General features: G+C 38.9%; 1 protein-coding gene across 1 annotated transcript in view; it reads right to left on the bottom strand.

Annotated features, from left to right (window-relative positions):
* Positions 1-1,964: 1,964 nt before the first annotated feature.
* LOC123457407 (zinc finger protein 420-like) overlaps positions 1,965-21,132 on the bottom strand; it is a 51,657-nt gene continuing 32,489 nt past the window's right edge. The window contains exons 2-5 of the mRNA XM_045141332.1: positions 12,193-12,319; positions 9,705-9,797; positions 6,645-6,830; positions 1,965-6,560 (exon numbers count right to left, since the gene is read on the bottom strand). Coding sequence (XP_044997267.1) covers positions 4,654-6,560; positions 6,645-6,830; positions 9,705-9,797; positions 12,193-12,319 — 2,313 coding nt within the window. The 3' untranslated portion in view covers positions 1,965-4,653. The remainder of the gene's footprint in view (positions 6,561-6,644; positions 6,831-9,704; positions 9,798-12,192; positions 12,320-21,132) is intronic.

Here is a 21,132-nt window from a genome sequence, read left to right as displayed (position 1 = left end):
GGCTTTCCAACGTTGTTGGCCAGGGGGGTGATTTCCATCCTCTGCTCATGCCATCATTATCTCCTGCCATCATGGAGATTGTCCTCAAGTCTGTAAGTCGAAATAAACCCTTTTCCCCAAAAACTGCTCTTGGTCATGTGACTTCTTCCTGCAATGTGACTGCAACACCTGCCATTATGGAGCTTCCCCCAGGGTCTGTAAGCCAAAATAAAACTTTTCTCCCACAGCAGCTCTTGGTTGGGTGATTCCTGTCAGCAATGTGAACATGACTGACTACAACAGGAAAGTTGGTACTGAGAGTACCACTGCTGCTAGACACCTGACTGTGGGCTTTGGCCTTTAGTAGCTGATTTTGCAGAGGAATGTGGAATTACTTGAAACCTTGGCATAAGAGATGCCTTGAAATGCAATAGATACAACTTGATGGAATATTCTAGTAAGAGTTGAAATACATGAATGCAGTAAGAACTAAGGACTGTTAGGTGTGGCTTGAACAGTGAGAAAAAGCTTTGCCTAGACTGGCCTAGAAACAGTTTGTATGAGAGGCTTGCTGTTATACCCATGTCCTAATAACTTGAGCAGGGTTGGTTTACACAGGAATTGACTTCTATGGGCAAAGGAATATGGCATGTAAATATGAAATCTTTAGGCTGAAACTTCTGCCTATTCAGGTGCAATTATATGAGAGATTACAATCTTTGAGATTGGATTAGCTGACTGCATTGAGAAACAGGAAGAATGTAGTCTTTTGAAGGGACCTGAATGCTCAAGGATTGCCCTGTTCTTCAAAATCTTCTTTATCATCCCCCAATTAACAAACTGGCACCTCACCTGGTATTGTGGAGTATGAGAAATGTAAGAAAGAGAAGGTCACTGAATTTGCAATGTGGTCTTGTTTTGGAAAAAGCCTTTTCCAGTGTGAAGCAGGCTTGCTGGATGCCTGCATGGAGACCCAATGGAGCTGTGAGGGTTTCAGTGGAAACCCACTGGACATGTTTGGACTATGAGACGTTGTGCTAAGGAGAGCTGATAGCCATGGATGAAGTTTTACAGGACTGTGAGTAGCATAGCTGGAGGGGTGGAATGGAAACTCCAGTGACTTGATGCTGAGTAGGATTATTGGGTTTAAAGATTTGTCACAGACTAGAGTTCTTCAACCTGGTGCTACAGAGGTTGATGTTCACCTTGTTTAAATCTTGTGTTGGCTGAATTATTTTTTGTTATGCTCAGTGCCATCTTTTGCAGTTTGAGTCCTTATTCTGTAACATTATGTTTTTGGAGGAGTTTTGCTATTACAGCACTGTTAAAAGATCTTGGACTATGGGCATGCTTGAACATCATTGGAATTGACAAAATTGTGGAGACTTTTAAAGTTGGACTGAATGCATTGTATTTTATATCATGTATAGTTATCAGTTTATGGGGGCTATGGGCAGAATGTGATGGTTGGACTCAGGTGTCCCCCATAAGCTTACATATTCTGAATGCTAGGTTCCCTGCTGAGATTTGGAAATTAATGCCTCCTGGAATGTGTTGTTTGGGGAGGACTTATGGGTACAATAGCCTTAGGTAATTTCTGGCAGCAATATAAACCTGACTGCAACAAGCATATTGTTTCAAACTATCACACCTTATGAGCCAACCCTATAATGGTGGAATCTAGCCATACTGGTATCACAAGTGATATTTTGGATGTATTCTTGCATCTGTTTGGAAGGATTTTGTTTAAAACTTTTGCTTCTATGTTTAAGAGAATGGCCAGAAAATGTTACTGCTTGTTATAGACATGTTTAAATTAGTAGCAAAGTCTCTGTTTAAGACACTGGCTGGTTAAATATACCTATACCAAGTCTTGCCTTGAAGGCAGAGATCAGCAATTCAGCTAGACAATGTAAATAATCAGATCTAGGATTCCTTGTATCCTTCATTTTGTTAGAATTACACACATGGACAACCACAATAAGTATTGTGAAATGTTTCACACATTTACTTTTCATTTTTAAGGAGAAAGAGAGATACATATATAGATCGTGAATGGCAGGACCTTTATGAACTCAGGATGAATGTGACACTCTCCTTATGTCTTCATGTAGGTCCTGGGGAACAAAACATTGGTCACTGGGCTTTGCAGGCAATGCATTAATCACTGAGTAATTTTGCCAACCCCACAGCCATCATTTTTTCATGGGAAATGGGGATGCAAAGGCACTCTCTCATGTTTGTATGGTGTTCACATTACCCAATTAACCATCTCCCCAGTCCTTTAAATAATTTTTAGTAGTCATATATCAGATATTAGTCTTATGTTCATTACACATTACATCAATTACATACATTAAAATTTGAGTAACAGCTGGGCATAGTAATACATGCTTTTGATTCCACATTCAGAAAGCAGAGTTAGATGGATCAATGTGAATTGGGAGCTGGCCTTAGTGTACATAATGAGTTCTAGGTAAGCATGAATTGAAAAGAAACATAAGGCTAAAGGAGAAACACTGCATTCAAATATCCAAATTTTGATCCTAGACCCCATAAACCCATGACTATTTTATGATTACATAGGCATTCACTATGATGTAAAACTCTCCAGTCTTTAGCAAATAGAAAACTGCTAAAAATCCCAGCATCTCAACTGAGATACCAGAAAGTCTATTAATTTTGAGCTTTGTTAACTTACACTACAGTTACTATTTCCAACACATAGTAAACAATACATTACAAAAAGAAGATACACCAAGGAAATGGTGAAGCAATAGAATTAGAAAAAGACAGGACAAACTTCAACCCTTACACCGTTACCTAAGGAATCTGAGGGGGGAAAAAAACCACCTGTTCTCAAAATCTAACCCCTCCACCCCTGAAAGCTAGCTTTATGGGGAAGTTAAATAATGCCAGCATGAGCAGCATTCCTTACAAGCAATTCCCAGAAAATCTAAGCAGCTACACTGAAACATTTTTCATCCTCACAGCTCTATTTTTTGACATGATATGGTTTCCACACAGGAACTTGGACATCCCTTCATTGCAAAGTGGCAATGTGAAGGCTTTGTGTTCTTCCTGACTTCTCTTTCTTTCCTGTATTTATTCTACTTCCATAGCAATATAAATGGAGTCACCCAAACAGAACAGTAATATCCTTTAACATTGTCATTACAGACCTCTCCTATTTTCAGACTCATTCTGTTTTAATACATATCAGTATTCTGATCCTCAGACTGAAATCTCTGAAAGAGTTGCAGTTCAAACAAATGTTTCTATGTCTTGAAATTCAAAACTTCTAGAAATTTCCTCTGCAAGACAACAGATGACTGGTTTTATATTCAACATTCTTCAAGTTCCCAGGAACTGGTCAGAACACAGCAAGTAATCATCACAAAACACTACTGTCAAAATTTCTTATACCCATACTTCGTTCTGCTTTTAGTTTTCCAAACATCACAATTGGCCATTGAGATTTGTGTACATCACTGCATGGCTCTTCAAGTGCAAGTTCCTAAATCAACCCATATACTTCCCACAACCAAGTTAAAAAAGAAAACTGATATATTTTCAGAAATTCACTAGAGTATGACTTAAAGAACAAAATGCATGCTTTTCAGATTCATGAATATTATCTGCAAGTTCTCAACATTCATATGATTTCTAAGTTACATGAACTCCCTCATACATAGTAGTATAACATGAACAAATAAAAGCCTTTACACATTTCTTACATTTACATAGTTTTTCCATCTGTGTGAGTTCTCTGATGTACATTGATCTGTGACTGGGAGATGAATGTATTTCAACAATTACATCTACATAGATTCTGTTTTCCCTCCTATGTAAATCCTCAAATACAAAATTTGGTTTGACTTCTACAAGAAACCTTTTTTAATTTATTATATTAAACTTATTTCTCACCTGTGTGTGTTCTCTTATAATTCTTGACTTGTGACTTCAGTAAAAAGATTTTCTCACTTTTAGTATATTCCTTTGGCTTTTCACCTGTCTAAAGATGCACACTGAGTTGTGACTTCAGGCAGAAAGCGTTCTCACATCTTTTACATTAATACCCACTAGGAGTTGAATGTGTTTCCACATTCATTATATTTATATGGTTTTCCAGTGTGAGTTCTGTGATACATAGTATGCTGTGATTTGAAGAGGAAAACTTTACCACACTACTATATTCATATGGATTCTCACCTGGGTGTTCTGTAATGTTTAATAGCATTTGATTTAGCAATAAATTCATCATATAACTTCTCACCTTTATGAATTATCTGATGATTACAAAGATCTGACTTGGCAAGAAAAGCTCTACCACATTAAGCACACTCATATATCTTTAAACCTGTGAGTTCTCTAGTGCAGAGTGAGATTTGTCTTGAAGATGAAACTATTACCACACTTAAAATGGTCATGTGAATTATTTCATGGTTCGTAAGGTCTTACTTTACAAACAAAACTCTCCCTCATTCATTACATCGATAAGGGTTTTCACCTATATGAATTCTCTGATGAATTGTTAGCCATGACTTGGAGATGAAAGCTTTTGCACATTCAGTACATTCAAATGGCTTCTAACCTGTGTGAGTTCTCTGATGTTCTGTGAGATGTGACTTGGAGATGAAGGCTTTCCCACATTCAGATCAAGCACATGGCTTTTCACCTGTGAGTTCTCTGATGCCTATTAAGATGTGACTTGCTGATGAAAGCTTTCCCACAGTCAGTACATTCATATGGCTTCTCACCTGTGTGAATTCTCCGATGCCCATTAAGATGTGACTTGCAGAGGAAAGCTTTCCCACATTCAGTACATTTATATGGACTCTCACCTGTGTGAATTCTTTGATGATTTGTATGATCTGTCTTGTGGATGAAGCTTTTTTCACATTGAATACATTTATATGGTCTCTCACCTTTGTGTGTCCTCTGATGATTAGTGAGCTGTGACTTGGAGATGAAGGCTTTCCCACATTCAGGACATTCATACGGTTTCTCACCTGTGTGTGCTCTCTGATGCATAATAAGATGTGACTTGGTGATGAAAGCTTTCCCACAGTAAGTACATTCATATGGCTTCTCACCTGTGTGAATTCTCCGATGCCCATTAAGATGTGACTTGCAGAGGAAAGCTTTCCCACATTCAGTACACTTATATGGCTTCTCACCTGTGTGAATTCTCTGATGATTTGTAAGATCTGCCTTGCGGATGAAGCTTTTTTCACATTGAATACATTTATATGGTCTCTCACCTTTGTGAGTCCTCTGATGATTAGTGAGCTGTGACTTGGAGATGAAGGCTTTCCCACAGTCAGTACATTCATATGGCTTCTCACCTGTGTGCGTTCTCTGATGCTTGATAAGCTCTGACTTGCAGAGGAAAGCTTTCCCACAGTCAGTACATTCATATGGCTTCTCACCTGTGTGAATTTTCTGATGCCTATTAAGATGTGACTTGTAGATGAAAGCTTTCCCACATTCAGTACATACATATGGCTTCTCACCTGTGTGACTTCTCTGATGATTCGTGAGATGTGCCTTGCGGATGAAGCTTTTTAAACATTGAATACATTTATATGGTCTCTCACCATTGGGAGTCCTGTGATAATTAGTGAGGTATGAATTGGAGATGAAGGCTTTCCCACATTCAGGACATTCATATGGTTTCTCACCTGTGTTGGTTCTCTGATGCGTAATAAGATGTGACTTGCTGATGAAAGCTTTCCCACAGTCAGTACATTCATATGGCTTCATACCTGTGTGAGTTCTCTGATGCCCATTAAGCCGAGACTTGCAGATGAAAGCTTTCCCACACTCAGTACATTTATATGGCTTCTCACCTGTGTGAATTCTCTGATGTTTTGTGAGATCTGCCTTGTGGATGAAGCTTTTCCCACATTGAATACATTTATATGGTCTCTCACCTTTGTGAGTCCTCTGATGATTAGTGAACTGTGATCTGGAGATGAAGGCTTTCCCACATTCAGGACATTCATAGGGCTTTTCACCTGTATGAATTCTCCAATGAATCGTTAGGTATGATTTACAGCTGTAAGCTTTCTGACACTCAGTACACTCATAGGGCTTTCCACCTGTGTGAGTTCTCTGATGACTCATGAGATGTGACTTGGAGATGAAAGCTTTCCCACATTCAATACATTCATATGGCTTCTCACCTGTGTGAGTTCTCTGATGCGTAGTAAGAACTGACTTATAGAGGAAGCCGTTTCCGCATTCAGTGCATTTATATGGTTTCTCACCTGAGTGAGTTCTATCATGATTAGTTAACTGTGACTTGTGGAGGAAGCCTTTTCCGAATTCAGTACATTCATATGATTTCTCTTCTGTGTGAGTTATCTGATGATTAGTAAGTTGTGATATGGAGATGAAAGTTTTCCCACATTCAATGCATTCATAAGGGATCTCATATGTCTGATTTCTCTGATGCTTATTAGGATCTGAGTTTGTAATGCAGGCTTTCCCACATGCAGGACATTCATATGGCTTATTAAGATGTGACTTGGACAGGAAAGCTTTCCCACATTTGCTACATTCATATGGCTTATAACCTGTATGAGATTGATAATGCACAGTGAGTTGTGAGTGGGTGAGTTAAGCTTTTCCACACACATTACAGTCATAAGGTTTCTTACCTGCTTGAGTTCCCTGATGATTAGTGACGTGTGACTTAGAGATAAAGGTTGTCCTACATTCATACAGCCTGTCACCTGTGTTTGTTCCTTGATAACAAGTCTGATGTAACTTCTGGTAAACAGTATTCTGGCATTGTTTAAAATCATCAGTCTCTATCCAGTGCATTTTCTGTTGAGTTTTTAATTCTAAGAAATAAAAAGAAACTTAATATATTCAAAATACTAAAGAAAAATTTGACACACAAGGCTTCCTATTATTTGGGAAAGTATTACAATTTACAAAAAGATGCCACACAATAATTATATTAATACAGCTTTTCATTTGACTTATTTTATATTCCCTATGGAGAGTTTCTTGACATGGGGCATGTCTTACACAACAAAGTGCAAGCTCAGCAAATGCTTTCCTATTTACCAGAATTTATTAGAGAATTCTAAGCAAGATGACTTCTTTGTTGTTTGGTTTTCTTGCTTCCTCAATAAGATGTGGTCCAATTTTTTTTTGAAGACAGCAATTCTCTTGGATAAAGTTTCTTTAACAATTTAATTTTCAGAGAAATAACCTATTAGGTATAAAGAAAAGTTTTTCTTATTTTCCACTGGTGGTTAGTTGCCTAAGTGTTTACACATCATGTTAGTATATGTTGACTGGATGTTTTTCTCTATAGAAATTTGGTTTACTTACAAAGACTAGGGCCAAATTCTACTACAATAACATAAGGTATGATTTTTTGGTTGCAGTCTCTCTACTACCACCTTTCTCCATGGAACATATTCATGATTTTTATTATTATTTTTATATGTTTATATGTGAATATCTGTTTGTGAGTTTGGAAGTATGTGATCAAATGCTTGCTTTCTGATAACAAGTTAAGCTTGGGTGCCAGTCATTGCCTTTAACTTTGTTTAAAAATGCCTTCTGTTGTAAAATACTGCATAGGCAATAATTATGCCCTATGAGATTTAAGGGATTCTCAGTATTCAGGTTGATTCTGGGAATCTGAACTCATGATTATGCAAAAAGGATATTAACACACTGAGTGAGCTCCCCAGTGGACATGATTGTTTTATTTTTTAATACGAATACCTAATTATAATAGTAGATGGGTATGTTTTTCAATCATTATCGTTCTGAATGAAGGAGAAAACAAGAAGGAAGATGAAGAATTAGGATATAAAAGGAAAATAGCAATGAAAATAAAAATTAAGAGTAAAATATGAATATGAAAAGTGTCACAATATGAGTAAAATGAAAACAAAGATGTTAATGCCGAAAAACAGCTGAAAAATAAGGAGAAAAGAGCAAATTGGAGAAAAGCTATATTCATTCTACAAGTGGTTGTTGACAGAAGTCATGGTGGTTTAATCTGTAGACTGATACAGTCATTATGTGCTCACTGTTGATGTTGGTGGTATATATGCATTGATGGATGGACCCACAAGTAACATTAATGGCAGGTCTGCAGGCAAATAAAATTTTATTGTCATATAAAAAGCCACTAGAAAACCTTGAGATTGACATAACAGGAGGAGTCATTTATTCCACATACAGGCAAAAAAACAAGGTCTCTCCATTGTCAATCAGACAGTAAAAAACAAGAAACAAGGATTCTTAGTTGGGGATTTAAGTGCCCAAGCAAGAATCAAGTACATGCGGTAAGAAGAAGGATCCACTCAAATAATTGGCCCGGTTTTATAATTTTCAGAGTCATTTTACAGCTAAACATGTGACATTATAATGAATGTCTAAAGGCCAAACAAGATAATCAATACAGGCTTAACATTCCCTATACTGTGAACATCAATAAACAATATGGTTGACCAAACTCCAAAATTTCCCTCCTTGGAGTCTCTAATGCAAAACTTGATCAGCAATTCTCCATTTGATCCTTCAGATCATGTACTTTTTCTTCTATCCATCTCCCAAACATAAATATTTAATGTGTAAAGACTCCCTGGATTACGAATGTTTTTAAGTTTCAAAAATTTCAAATGATTAATTCTAGCATTTATCTAGTGAGAGTCTTCAGTTACAGAGTGAGTGATAGCCATACTGATCTGAATATCTAGACTTAACAACTGCAAGAAACACATATTTCTAATAACACTACAGATACCACTCTTGACATAAGAGCTCTTTGTACCGTCTGTTCTGATGTTGTACCTGTGGCTTTAAATTTTATTTTCATCTAGAACATGACAATGGACTATTTCTTACTTTTATTTGTATTGTCATTTAAATTTTCCTTCTTCAAGGTCCCAAATGTTTATTTATAAATCCCTGACACTCTTCCTATATTTCACAAATCTAATATATTTTTGTCACCCACATTCTCATGCCCATTGCACAGACACGTTCTAATTTCTTTTTTTTTTTTTAATATTCTTTTTGTTCATTTTTTTATTTATTTATCTGAGAGTGACAGACACAGAGAGAAAGACAGGTAGAGGGAGAGAGAGAATGGGCGCGCCAGGGTTTCCAGCCTCTGCAAATGAACTCCAGGCGCGTGCGCCCCCTTGTGCATCTGGCTAACGTGGGACCTGGGGAACCGAGCCTCGAACCGGGGTCCTTAGGCTTCACAGGCAAGCGCTTAACCGCTAAGCCATCTCTCCAGCCCACGTTCTAATTTCTTATCGTGGGATCTCTGATGCTATCTTTTCTCAGTTACTTCTAAATTTCATAGGCAATAGTAAATGTAATTAGGTTAAACACTTTCTTTGTGTCAACACTGTAAGCAAAACCACCATTACAGAATTGTATACCTGTATAAATATTTTTCTTCCTTAAGGTGTTTCTTCTAAGGATTTTGAAGCAGCAGTGAAAGTGACTGATGGCATTATACAGAAACATACAGAGAATGGCCAGTTAACGACATAGTATAACATCTAACATACATTTTCCCAGACCACCTAAACAGGGAATTAAATTTTGGAATGCAAAAGAAAGCATTCTTCAATATCAGAAAAAGAGTAGAATTTCACAATAATACCATTTATCATGACAATTCCTTATAAGTTCTCATCTCACTGAAGTATGTTACACATTATGCATTTACTTGCCTGGAAGCCCCTGAGTTGATCCTTCTAATACACTCCATGGTGCAAATCCATGCTCCAACTTGAAGATCAAATACGGTTTGGTCATACAGTTCCCTGTCATTGGGAAATAATGTACAAATTGTGTCAATGTGTTATATCAGGTGGACTTTTGTAAGAGAAAATCTGCATTTCTACAACTTATCTCTACTAGATGAACTGCAAAGTTGGGTTAGAGACAGTTTATACTCCTGGTGTTTGTTCATTAACCGGAATATTTGCCTAAAGTGACATTGAAAATATTTTCCTCAAGTGACTTTGAACAGCACATAGAATACAATGATTTCTTTTTTAGAATATGGACTCAAACTAGCCAAGGTTGGCCAAGAACAGATACTATAGCCTGAGACTGGCCTCATACTTGTGAAAGTCTTTCTACCACAGCTTCACATATTTTGGAACAAAAATCGTAAACAATGATTAAAAATATATGTATATTAAATGAATAGAGAATAATGGAAGGGGAACATAAGGAAACTAGAAAGACAAATGACATTAGTGATAAGTGGAAATAAGAGAAAGTGGTCATAAAAAGAAAGAGAGGAATATTGTGGGAACAGAGTTCAATTAAATAATTTAATTTAAAAAATTAAGTAAAATGGGGGATGCAGAGATGCCATAGCAGTTAAAGAGCTTGTGTGCAAAGTCAAAAGAATAAGGTTTGATTCCCCATTACCCACACAAGCCACATGACCAAGGTAGTGCATGCATCTGGAGTTTGTTTGCAGTGGCTGAAAGGCCAGGCACACTGATTCTGTCTATCTGCCTTATCTACTCTCTCTCCCTCTCAAATAAATAAACATTTTTTAAAAAGTAAAACAGAAAAGAGGACTCACAAGTAAATTGTTAAAGCTAGGCCAAAAATTGCACTATTTAAAAATACCTTAGGCAAATGAAGAAATCACAAGGAATATTAGGAAAGGGCCTTGGGATTTATGATAATTGCCCTTGAGCAAGTGAATGTATATAATAACCATGTTCTAGAGTAAAACAATGAAACACAAATAATTTGAAGAGTGCCATTTAGTAAAACACATGAATATCCTTACACACAAATGCACACACACACACACAGAAGAAAAAGAAAAATTTCCAAAAATCAACACAGTATTATAATGAAACAAGTAAAAGTTACATATAACAGAGGGCCTCAATGTACTTATCCTTCACTCTTCAAGTATTAGTGATGAAAAACAGTTTAGTACTAGAACACTTTTCCAGGATGTATAAACAACTAAGCTCAATTCAAAGCATAAAGAAACAAAAGGTAAACTTTAGCCTAAGATATTATCAGTGCAATAAATCTAGTCCATACAAATCACAAGGGAGTCTAGAAAAATGCCCTTGTCTGGAGGTCAAATGTATACATATACAAAGAAAAAAAAAAAAGACTCTTAAGGAGAAATGGATCCAGGTGTGGTGGCATACTCCTTCACCACAAACAATTGGGTACTTGAAGTAGGAAAATCACTAAGATTTTGAGGACAAACTTGGTGACAGACTGCACTCCAGGATAATCTAGGGTAGAGTGAGATCCAGTCTCCAAATCAAAAGAAAACATTAACAATGGTGGCATGAAGATAATTCTAGGGTAGTATATGAAGTAGTAAATCTATTTCCTCTGGTTATGAACTGACTGTCATCAACTTAAAAAAAATCAGCTCTACTGACCTCCAAGAGATTTTCACTATCAATGAAATAAAAAATGCTGCAACAATCAACAACCAGAAATAAATGCTATAAATTTCTCACTTGATATTCCAATTGGTAATGTGTAAATAAGCAATAAAAACAGATTATGGTTTTGATTTTTTTTGGCAGTAAAACTGTGTATCATAGAAGCATTTGCTTTCTAAGTAAGCCAATAAGCTCACTCAGAAAGGGGAATTTGTAATATTTTCCTAGGGCTTTCACATCTCTTTATAATTGGAGTAAATTGGTGTGATTTCAGTCCCCCCACAAATTCATGGGATATAAATGAAATATGACAAACACAAACAAAAAGCCTGCATGTTCTTTTACACTTATACTTACAAGTCCAAGTTTACATAATAGAGGTAGAAAACATAACAAGTAATTACAACATGGAAAATGACTAGAAGAAAAGGGATAGAAGGAACATAGAATTAACTGGGTACATTTGGAAGAAATAACTTATGTTGTACAGCACAGAATTAAGTTAGTATTCTTCAAGCAACACTTAATTAGTATTTCAAAATAGCTACTAGAATATTTTCGTGTTACCCACACAAGTAATGCCTCATCTGACAGAATCTTGTCATTATAAATATGTGTACTGTAAATTCACTTTATTTTATATAATATGTTCCATTAAGTATGTCAGTTTAAGAGTAAAATATCAAAATACTACTAAATGTTAGTAATAGTGACTATACATATCAATCAAAAAGGAAGGAATTGCTACTCTGAAGCTCACGGGAATTTAGCTCACCCAAGAACACCAGGCTGCTGTAGTTCTCCAGCATCACATCTCTGTAGAGGTTTTGCTGAACAACATCCAGGTGCTGCCACTCTTGCCAGGTGAAGTCCACAGCGACGTCTTCAAATGACACCAATTGCTATAATGAGATACTTTTCTTCAATCCAAGACTACAAAAGAGGGACTAGTAACCTGGACTTCATGCTTCTATGTGTCTCTTGGTAGGGAATTATTCACTACACACAAATTTTATATGCTATATCGTGGAAGAAAGGACTCAAGACTAATATCATTCCAATATATTGTTATAATGATTCAAGAAAATAAGGATTTTGTTGCTGTTGTTTGTTTGCTTTGTTTTGTTGGATTTAGGGTTTCAATGTAGCTCAGGCTGACCTGGAATTCACTATGTAATCTCAAGGTTGCCTCAAACTCACAGCAATCCTCCTTCCTCCGCCTCCCAAGTACTGGGATTAAAGGCTTGTGCCACCATGCCTGGTGTAAGATTACTGGTTTTTGTTTTTTTTAAATGAAAATACAATGCAATGGAAAGGCATATATTAAGGCTTGTATCACAACATTGTGGTACACTGCCTGCCCAGAAGATACAAGGCCAAGGGTTCAATTCTAACACTAATCATGGAATAGAAGCTCTTAATAAAGTTGTGGGTTTTACTCCATATACAGTCTGATCATCAATGTTGAGGTCATAATAAATATGGCAAAACTGAAAGGATTCTCTCCAAACAATAACCAAATATTAACTCAAAATCAAATATATTATAAACAATAAATTAAAGGTGTTTTGCCACCAGTCTACCATGTTGCATCAGTCAACTTCACTGCAGTTCATGTTGGGAATCCATACAAGCACACTGCACTGTGCATGCCACTATGCCATGCAACTCCAATCCAGTGAACACACATAATCCGAAACATCTTGGCTCAAATATATGTTATAAATAGTTGTAATAAAGTAGGACATTTTCTCTTCTCTTGAACCCTAAGGGTACTTTAGATATAGATATTGTTGTACCCAGAAGCAATGCACTGTTATTAGAAAAATTCAGGGCCAGGGAAGGTTGTCTTCTACTGACTGGTAGCCATAAATAGACAACAGTTACCAGGTCATTGTGTCTGCTCCCTTGCAATGGTGTGAATGGAAAATAAAGGAGGAAAAGGAGAAACCTGCCAGCACTCAAAAACGTGGAGGAAGGGCACATGGGCCAATATCACCCAGTAACTCTGGGAGAGCATCACCTTTCCTGGCCCATCTCAGACAGACCTTGTTCAGGTGACAGCTGTGGGTCCCTGGATCCTCCAGGCAACCATAGAGAGCAGGGTCTTGAGACCAGCCAAGTGCTTGCAGAAAGAACACTTTCAGTAGACCCTGGTGAACAGCTCAGTTTATTGTTAGGGAAATGGGTTTATAAGCTGTTGAGAGCAAAGGCTGCTGGCTGTTAAGGAGTTTCCTAGGCAACTAGCCAATGGTCACAGACCTATGAGCAAAGCCTAAGTTCGGGTGTGCTGGGCTTGGAGAAGGGATGGTCTCCTATAGCCCGGGGTTCCTTAGCCATGCCTGGTAGCTCAGGCCCATCTCCTGAAGGCTCTAGTTTGTGCCTGACAGTATCCAACAGGCACCAAGTTTGTGCTGTAGCCACCTTCTCAATTCTTGGATCAAGCATCAGACTAAAAGCAGATTGTGGCAAGAAAGGGTTGATTTTAGCCTAAAGTACTAAAGGGAAGCTTCTTGATAGTAGGGAAAAGATAGTAGAGCAGAGGCTGGATGTCATCTTCTCATAAGCATCTGGTGGAAAACAGCACCAGGAGATTGAGGCAAGTTTCTCAAGTTGGAACTGTCTACTATAGCCCTAAATCCAATACCAACAACACACCTCCTCCAGCAATTATCCAGCACCCAAAGTTCCATGATCTTGGAACAAATCTTGCAAATGTGATGTTTATAGCAGTTATCTTCTAACTGGAAACTTAATCCAAACCACAATGCCAAAAATGACATAATTATTTGCCCTGAGTCCATCATATTGCCAAAGATAATCCAAGTGATACTGCTATGAGTATTTGAGGCACTTACTGGGTCACAAATTGAGAGACCAACACTCGAATGAAGACGGTTTGTCAAGGCAAACTTTATTTCTGCACAGAACAATATGTACACATCACAAAGCTGGTATAACCAAGCATACCAAGCTGGAAGACCACCTACCTTTTAACCACAAATGAAAAGGAGCCCTGACTATCATTTCATTGACTGATGCTTAGCCTTACAATATACACCAGGCTGGTTAATTTGAAATATTTATTTTGTTTGAATGAGAGAAAAAGAAGCAGATATATAGAGAGGATGGTCTGGCCAGGGCCTCTAGCCACTGTCAAGAAACTCCAGGAGCTTGCACCACCCTGAGCATCTGGATCATGTGGGTAGTGGGAAATTGAATCTGGGTCCTTATGCTTCACAGGCTAGCAACTTAACTGCTAAGCCATCTTTGCAGTACCAAGTTGATTAACTTAAATGGCACAGATAAACACTGGAGGTGAGGGAAAGCCCAGTGGTAAAGTTAACAGCTAACATGCTACAACATATAGGTATAATGCCAAAATCATTTTAAGAATTCCAGGAAGAAAATTTCATTTGACTGTCCAAGCAACTCTTTTCAAAATTAGATTGACTAAGAGAGGGGTCCACAATAGTTATATCTATTTGACAGAAAAGACTAGACTACTCACATGAATTATAAGAATAATGACCACAGACCTATATGAGAAACTCAATTAGAAATACTGACCCTATTGCCTTGACATTCAGAATGAATGTGAGGCATTTTTTTATATTGAAGTGAACTTAACTGAATTGCTGTTTTGTTTTTTTTTTTCAAGAAAGAATGATATACTTTATCTACACACCCTAGAAATCCATCATTCATATTAGTCAGTAAGGGGATAGAAAGACTGCAAAGTGAAAAGGATGGTTGAGAATAATGTGGACCATTCTTTTCTAGATAGGTCATGGTCATTGCACTCATGACCCTGCAGAGACTAATGTTATCTGAACAGGAGCTGCTCAGTATTGGGCCTACCAACTTTCTGTATAGAATGGTGAAAGAAGATTTTAAAAATTCATCAAAACAGTATGCAGGGATACAGGAGAGATTTCTCTAGGTAGTTCAACACACTTGCTTGTGAAGCCAGACAGCCTGGGTTTGAGCCTTCCAGTACACACAGGTGACTGAATTAAGACAAGAATGGATAAGTGAACATTGATCATGATTGATTACATATGCATAACATTCATTATTTAAACACAAATCTTATATCTGGACCCTGAAAGTAAATTTTGAGGCTACAGGGTAACTGATCTTGATATTACAATTTTCCTCAATGTGGTCATATTTTTTTTTCTTTAATTGAAAAATGTAAAGACTTCCAGGCAAGATGGTGGCATAGCAGCCATGCCAAAGGCAGCTAGGGAAGAAAATAAACAGGAAAAAAAAATGCACTCTTCTACCAAAAAGTGAATGTATACCAACTATTAACCACAGCAGAAAAGCAGGAGTGACTAAAATCTTCCAGAAAGGAGGAAGCTGACTGGAATCCTTCCTAGAAACCAGTGGCCTCAATCCACATGCCCACTCACCCACCCAGCACATAGCTGCAAGTGCAGAAACCAGGTGAAGGGATTTTCCAATCTCACTAGCTTCCTTGAAAAGTCAAGAAACCTGAAGGAGAAGACAGCAGGGACCAGCTGAGCAGCAGCTGAAGGAGAACAAAAATGGAACCAACTGAGCAGCTCCACTACAATTCCAGGCATCTTGCATTGCCTGCCATCACCCATCCATCAGAGAACTCATTCATCTCTGACCACAGAACATCTAGCACAGATGGTCAGAACACTAGATCCACAGTGCAACAGAGAGGGATCAAGGCAGGCACTCAGTATTGGTGTGATTGGAAGCCATACCAAAATCTAACAGGGCCTAACACAAAGGCAGGTATATTGGCTTGCACTGGAAGTAGATTCTCTCTTTTCATGTTAGGGCAGATGATGGATGAAATATTCTTGGTTGCCTTTATCATTGTCAAATAGGTGGTATTTGGGTGTGAACTACTGTTGTCTTTGATGCTCCCTGATTCATAAAACCTTTGTCTTTTTATTCTGTCATTATTGGTGGCAGGGTTTGACTAGGTACCAAGCTGAACTGGAACAAAAATCTCAACTTCTCAGTTGACAGGAATAAGGGTGTGGGGCAACACACACCCCTAGTGTTGTTGGATCTTTTAGGTTATCTGCTAGTTTTAATCCCTACTGAAGGATTTATGAATCACTGCCCTTGCTGGAAAATTCTTTCAAACATAAAACTGGTAGGTGTAAAGGTGCCTAGACTCCTAGAGTTTTTAGGCCACTTATGAAACAGAACTAATCCCTTCTCAGTTGGTGATTAGTAAACCAAAGAAGAGCTTCTGTCTTCCCAATATTCAGTCCCAAAGAAAAGTAAACAGCAGATAGAGACAACCTAAAGTTTGTATAACCCTATCCCCACTTTCCCAAACTCAGGCTGTCCTGAAGCCTAATTCCTTAAGATCCCCAATGCCCACTTGAGGGGTCTGCTGTTCTCATTTCCCATTGGAGAAGGCTGCCTCTGAGTATATTCCATTAAAGTCTGTGCTGTTAAGGTTGGCTCTTCCCTGTGTCTTGATTACTCACATCACTATGGTCAATCCTGAATTCAAACAACTGGTGCTGAATCTGGCTCTCTCCAGGCAACTCTATCCTCCCTACATTCAGCCTGCTGGTCTGCATGGGGATTGGCAGCATGCTTGTGGAGGGTAAGGACTTTCTGGTCAGGGCTACTCTCTGACAAAAGTCCAAAAACCCTTGGAGCTTACCCAGACCTCTGATGGTTCTTTGCAGAGATGTCCATAGGACTGAACTCTCCTCTTACTCTCTCTCTCTCCCCTCCCTAATCTTCCCCCTTTCATACTGGGTTTCATCAAGAGCTCAAATGTCTGCCATATTTTCTACAAAGGCCAGTACGCTAACTGAAACTTTGGCTTTTGCAACTTTTGTCTTTGCAAGTGGTGCAGGCCCCATGGAATTGGGATCTTATTGACACTTTTTTAAAAAATTTTTTTATTTATTTGAGAGCGACAGACACAGAGAGAAAGACAGATAGAGGGAGAGAGAGAGAATGGGCATGCCAGGGCTTCCAGCCTCTGCAAACGAACTCCAGACACATGCGCCCCCTTGTGCATCTGGCTAACGTGGGACCTGGGGAACTGAGCCTTGAACCGGGGTCCTTAGGCTTCACAGGCAAGCGCTTAACAGCTAAGCCATCTCTCCAGCCACTTATTGACACTTTTGAGGAAACTTTTCCCTCAGTCTTTGACCCCCCCTCAAGGCTCCCTATTCACTTTTCTATCCCCTCCACTTCCAGCACAGACATCACTTGCCATTTGATCTTCCATCCATCCAACACCTCACCAAACACCATTAAGGTAAGGCTCAAATGCAGCCCTAGACTGTTGTCCTTGTCCTCTTGGACCACAGCGGTCCTCTAGCTCTCTTCCCTCCAGCTTTATGCCTCCCAGAAGGAGAAGATTAGGGACATCATCCTCTATTCCTGGGATCTCTGTTCACCTCAAAAGTCTCCAATTTATCTTAATATCATGTGACGACTTGATAGTAAGATCTGGCACTGCCTTACCTATCCTTAAATTGACTTCTAAGCTCTCCATTCCCAAGGAAAGTACCTTGGATTACCTAAAATCAAATTTAAAATCATCAGGCCTGACTGACCTCAAAACTAGTCTTTTCATTCAGACTTCCCCTCAAACATGGCCACATCAACTGGATTATAATCACACCTGGTTCCAATTTGGAACTTTCAATTTACAAGGCCTCACTGATTTAGACAACTTCCTAAGATGAATTGGCAAGGGATCTGAGGTTCCTTATGTAAAAAAATTTTTTTTTTCACTTGCATGCACCCCTCTTTGTCTAGATTGCTCAGCCAACCAATTTTTTTCTGTTATGTCCTCCTCCTCCTTCTTCTTGGTCAACCACTGTCCCCAATGCTCCTTCTCTACTATCTACATTTTGATCCTGCAGAAAAGACCCCTCCTTGTCCTCATCCCCATACCTCTTCCCCTTTAGAACGGACATCCTCTCCTTGCAGAACACACCACCAACCTTCACTTTCCATCCTCCCTAGACTCTAACCTCTTCAAAACCCCCTTCTTCCTTCCTGTAGGCCTTGTCACCAGACACCCCAACCATTCCCACTCTCTACCCCCACCCAGTATCCACCAACTCTTCCTCACCCTCATAAATGATTCTCTACCTTCCACCCTCAATGCCCAACTCCTCCTGACCCACTCCAAAACTGTCCTCCCCTAACACCTTGCCCCCTTATACCCATTCCCAAACACACTGCCAACATCCCACCTCAATGCTCCCCCAGTGATAGGAGGGTGCCCTCCCCAAGTTCTTGTCCCTTTGTTCCTCTCTGACATGGGTCAGATTGAGGAAAAATTAGGCTTCATATCTTCATTGTTTCATCCCTCTAACCAAGCTCTATTTTCTTTCCTTCAAAACCACACCTTCTTTAAACCCTTGGACAGACAATTCATCAAGGCTCTTGCAGACTCATGTGATATCTGCCATAGAGCAAACCCTAACTCCAACATCAAACCCCTCAGACCTCTACCTACCAGATGCAGTGCCTTCTACCATCCATGGATTTGCAAGCAGTCTTCACCCATATGCCTCCGGTTAAATGATGCAAATATCTCTTAGATAGTGTGGATACCTTTTCTGGATATGTAAAAGCCTTCTTCACCACAAACAAGAATGCTAACATAGTAGCTTAGATATTGAATACAGAAATAGCGTCCCAATTTGGCTTGACTTCCTCAATACAATCAGACAATGGCCCAGAATTCATCTCCCAAAATATTGCCAGGTACTGACAAATCCCCTGGAAGTTTCACATTCCCTACCATCCCTGATCTTCTGGCAAGGTTGAGAGAACTAACCATAGCATGAAAGAAACCCTCATAAAGCTAACCCTGAAACTAAAATGGGGTTGGATTAAGCTTTTACCTATACAATTACTTAACTTACAGCCCTACCAAAAAAGCCTTCCATGATCAGCCCCTTTGAACTGGGAGGCCTATGTTTCCCCTGGACTGTCTCCTGAGACTCCACTACTCATTCCTTACATATCTACTACTGTCCTTCCTTCCTCAGAACAGAACTGTGGAGAAAAACTAACACCACCCTCCCCTCTCTCTATCCAGAGGCTCCTCTTCCTAACTCAGATAGGAGATATGGTTTATATTTCTGATCGCATCTAGCAATCTGTCTCCAAAATGGAAAGGGACCAACAAGGTCATCCTACTAATCCACACTGCAGCCAAGTTCCAGGGCTTCCAATCCTGGGTCCATCTCTCCCACATGAAAAGAGCCCCATCATCCCCTTATCCCCTCCTCGCTCTTTCCTGATGACACTCACTAGCCCCACCTCTTTAAGATTACTAAACTTCCTCCTACACCTGAACAGGGCCACCTCAAGCCAGACCTGCCAGATGGCACTAACTCTCCAACAATTTCTTCTGTTCCTCACTCATATACAGGGGGACCTATGATTGATGCTCCAGCCATTCTCCACATTTGATGAGCTCATTGATGCAATAGAAGAACTCTGGTTATAAGAAATTTCCATTCTCTTTGCACCAGAACAGATATTTATCATTACCCTATACCCTCTCCACTTCCTCTAAGAGCCTAGTGGATACCGTGCCACCCGTCCTTTTCATGATACTACTCCCTTATTGACAGAACTAATAATTGTTAATTTCTAGAGTGTTCTCACACCAAAAAGCCTTCTTAATGCTCCTACCCTGGGTATGCTTCCTTATGGTCATTTTTCTAGGTTTCATCTATTCTTTGACTCCTAAAGATGAAACATAACAAGCTTATAGCCCCTCTTCCCATTACTATATACCTAATAATACTTATGGTCACTCATGACATATGTATCCCCCAAATAGAAGGCCCAAATAGGACCTGCTACCACAGGCTCTATACTGAACTGTACCTTTGTGCCCTGACATTATACTTGGGCCTCTGGAGTACTTAAATTCTCAAAACTCATTATATTTGGGCTCTCGGGAGTCCTTAAGTACTCAAAACTTCGGGATTCAATTGGCTGTTGATACCATGAGCAAACATTCTTTTAGAAAAGAGGGTTAGGGTACTTAATAGGTTGATATTGTATATATGTAAGTACAATGATTGTTATGGGGAAGTAATATGATGGAGAATGGAATTTCAAAGGAGAAAGTGGTGGGGAGGGAGGGAATTAACACGGATTTTTTCTATAATCATGGAAAATGCTAATAAAAATTTTTTTAAAAAAGGAATAAATAAATAAATAAGTAAAACGAGGGAAACTCAGTCCACCACGGTTAGCTAATAATCCCAGAGGACTATTATTAAGAATAGTGAATATGTTATTTTAACTGGAGTGAGAATTTCCAAACAAGGTCATCCCGTGCTCCTACAGAATCATCACTCTCAGTCACCGTACTTGTTCAACAACAATGCCTATGCATCAATTGTAGGCCCCCTCAACCACCTCTTAAACCACCTCAACCACCTCTTAATTGCTCTATTGAACAAAAAATCCCCCTGCCCACCAGCAAATTGGATGAGTCTTCCTCTGTAATAAAATGGCATTTCAAGCCCAGCCTGCTAACTTCTCTAGAATCTGTTTTATTGGATGGATCTTTCCCTTACTGCCAGCCCTAACCCCTTCTCACTGGAATAGTTGGAGCATGCACTCCCACTGTGATAATAAATTAATCCTACTAGATCACAAGCAGGTAGCAGTAACAACAGCTTTTATCTTGCCCATTCCGAGCCTAGTGATA

This window comes from Jaculus jaculus, unplaced genomic scaffold, assembly GCF_020740685.1.
Source record: "Jaculus jaculus isolate mJacJac1 unplaced genomic scaffold, mJacJac1.mat.Y.cur mat_scaffold_44_1_1196519_arrow_ctg1, whole genome shotgun sequence".
In the NCBI taxonomy this organism is placed as follows: domain Eukaryota; kingdom Metazoa; phylum Chordata; class Mammalia; order Rodentia; family Dipodidae; genus Jaculus; species Jaculus jaculus.
The sequence above is the reverse complement of the archived record's forward strand: the minus strand, read 5'-3'. Positions and strand labels throughout refer to the sequence as shown.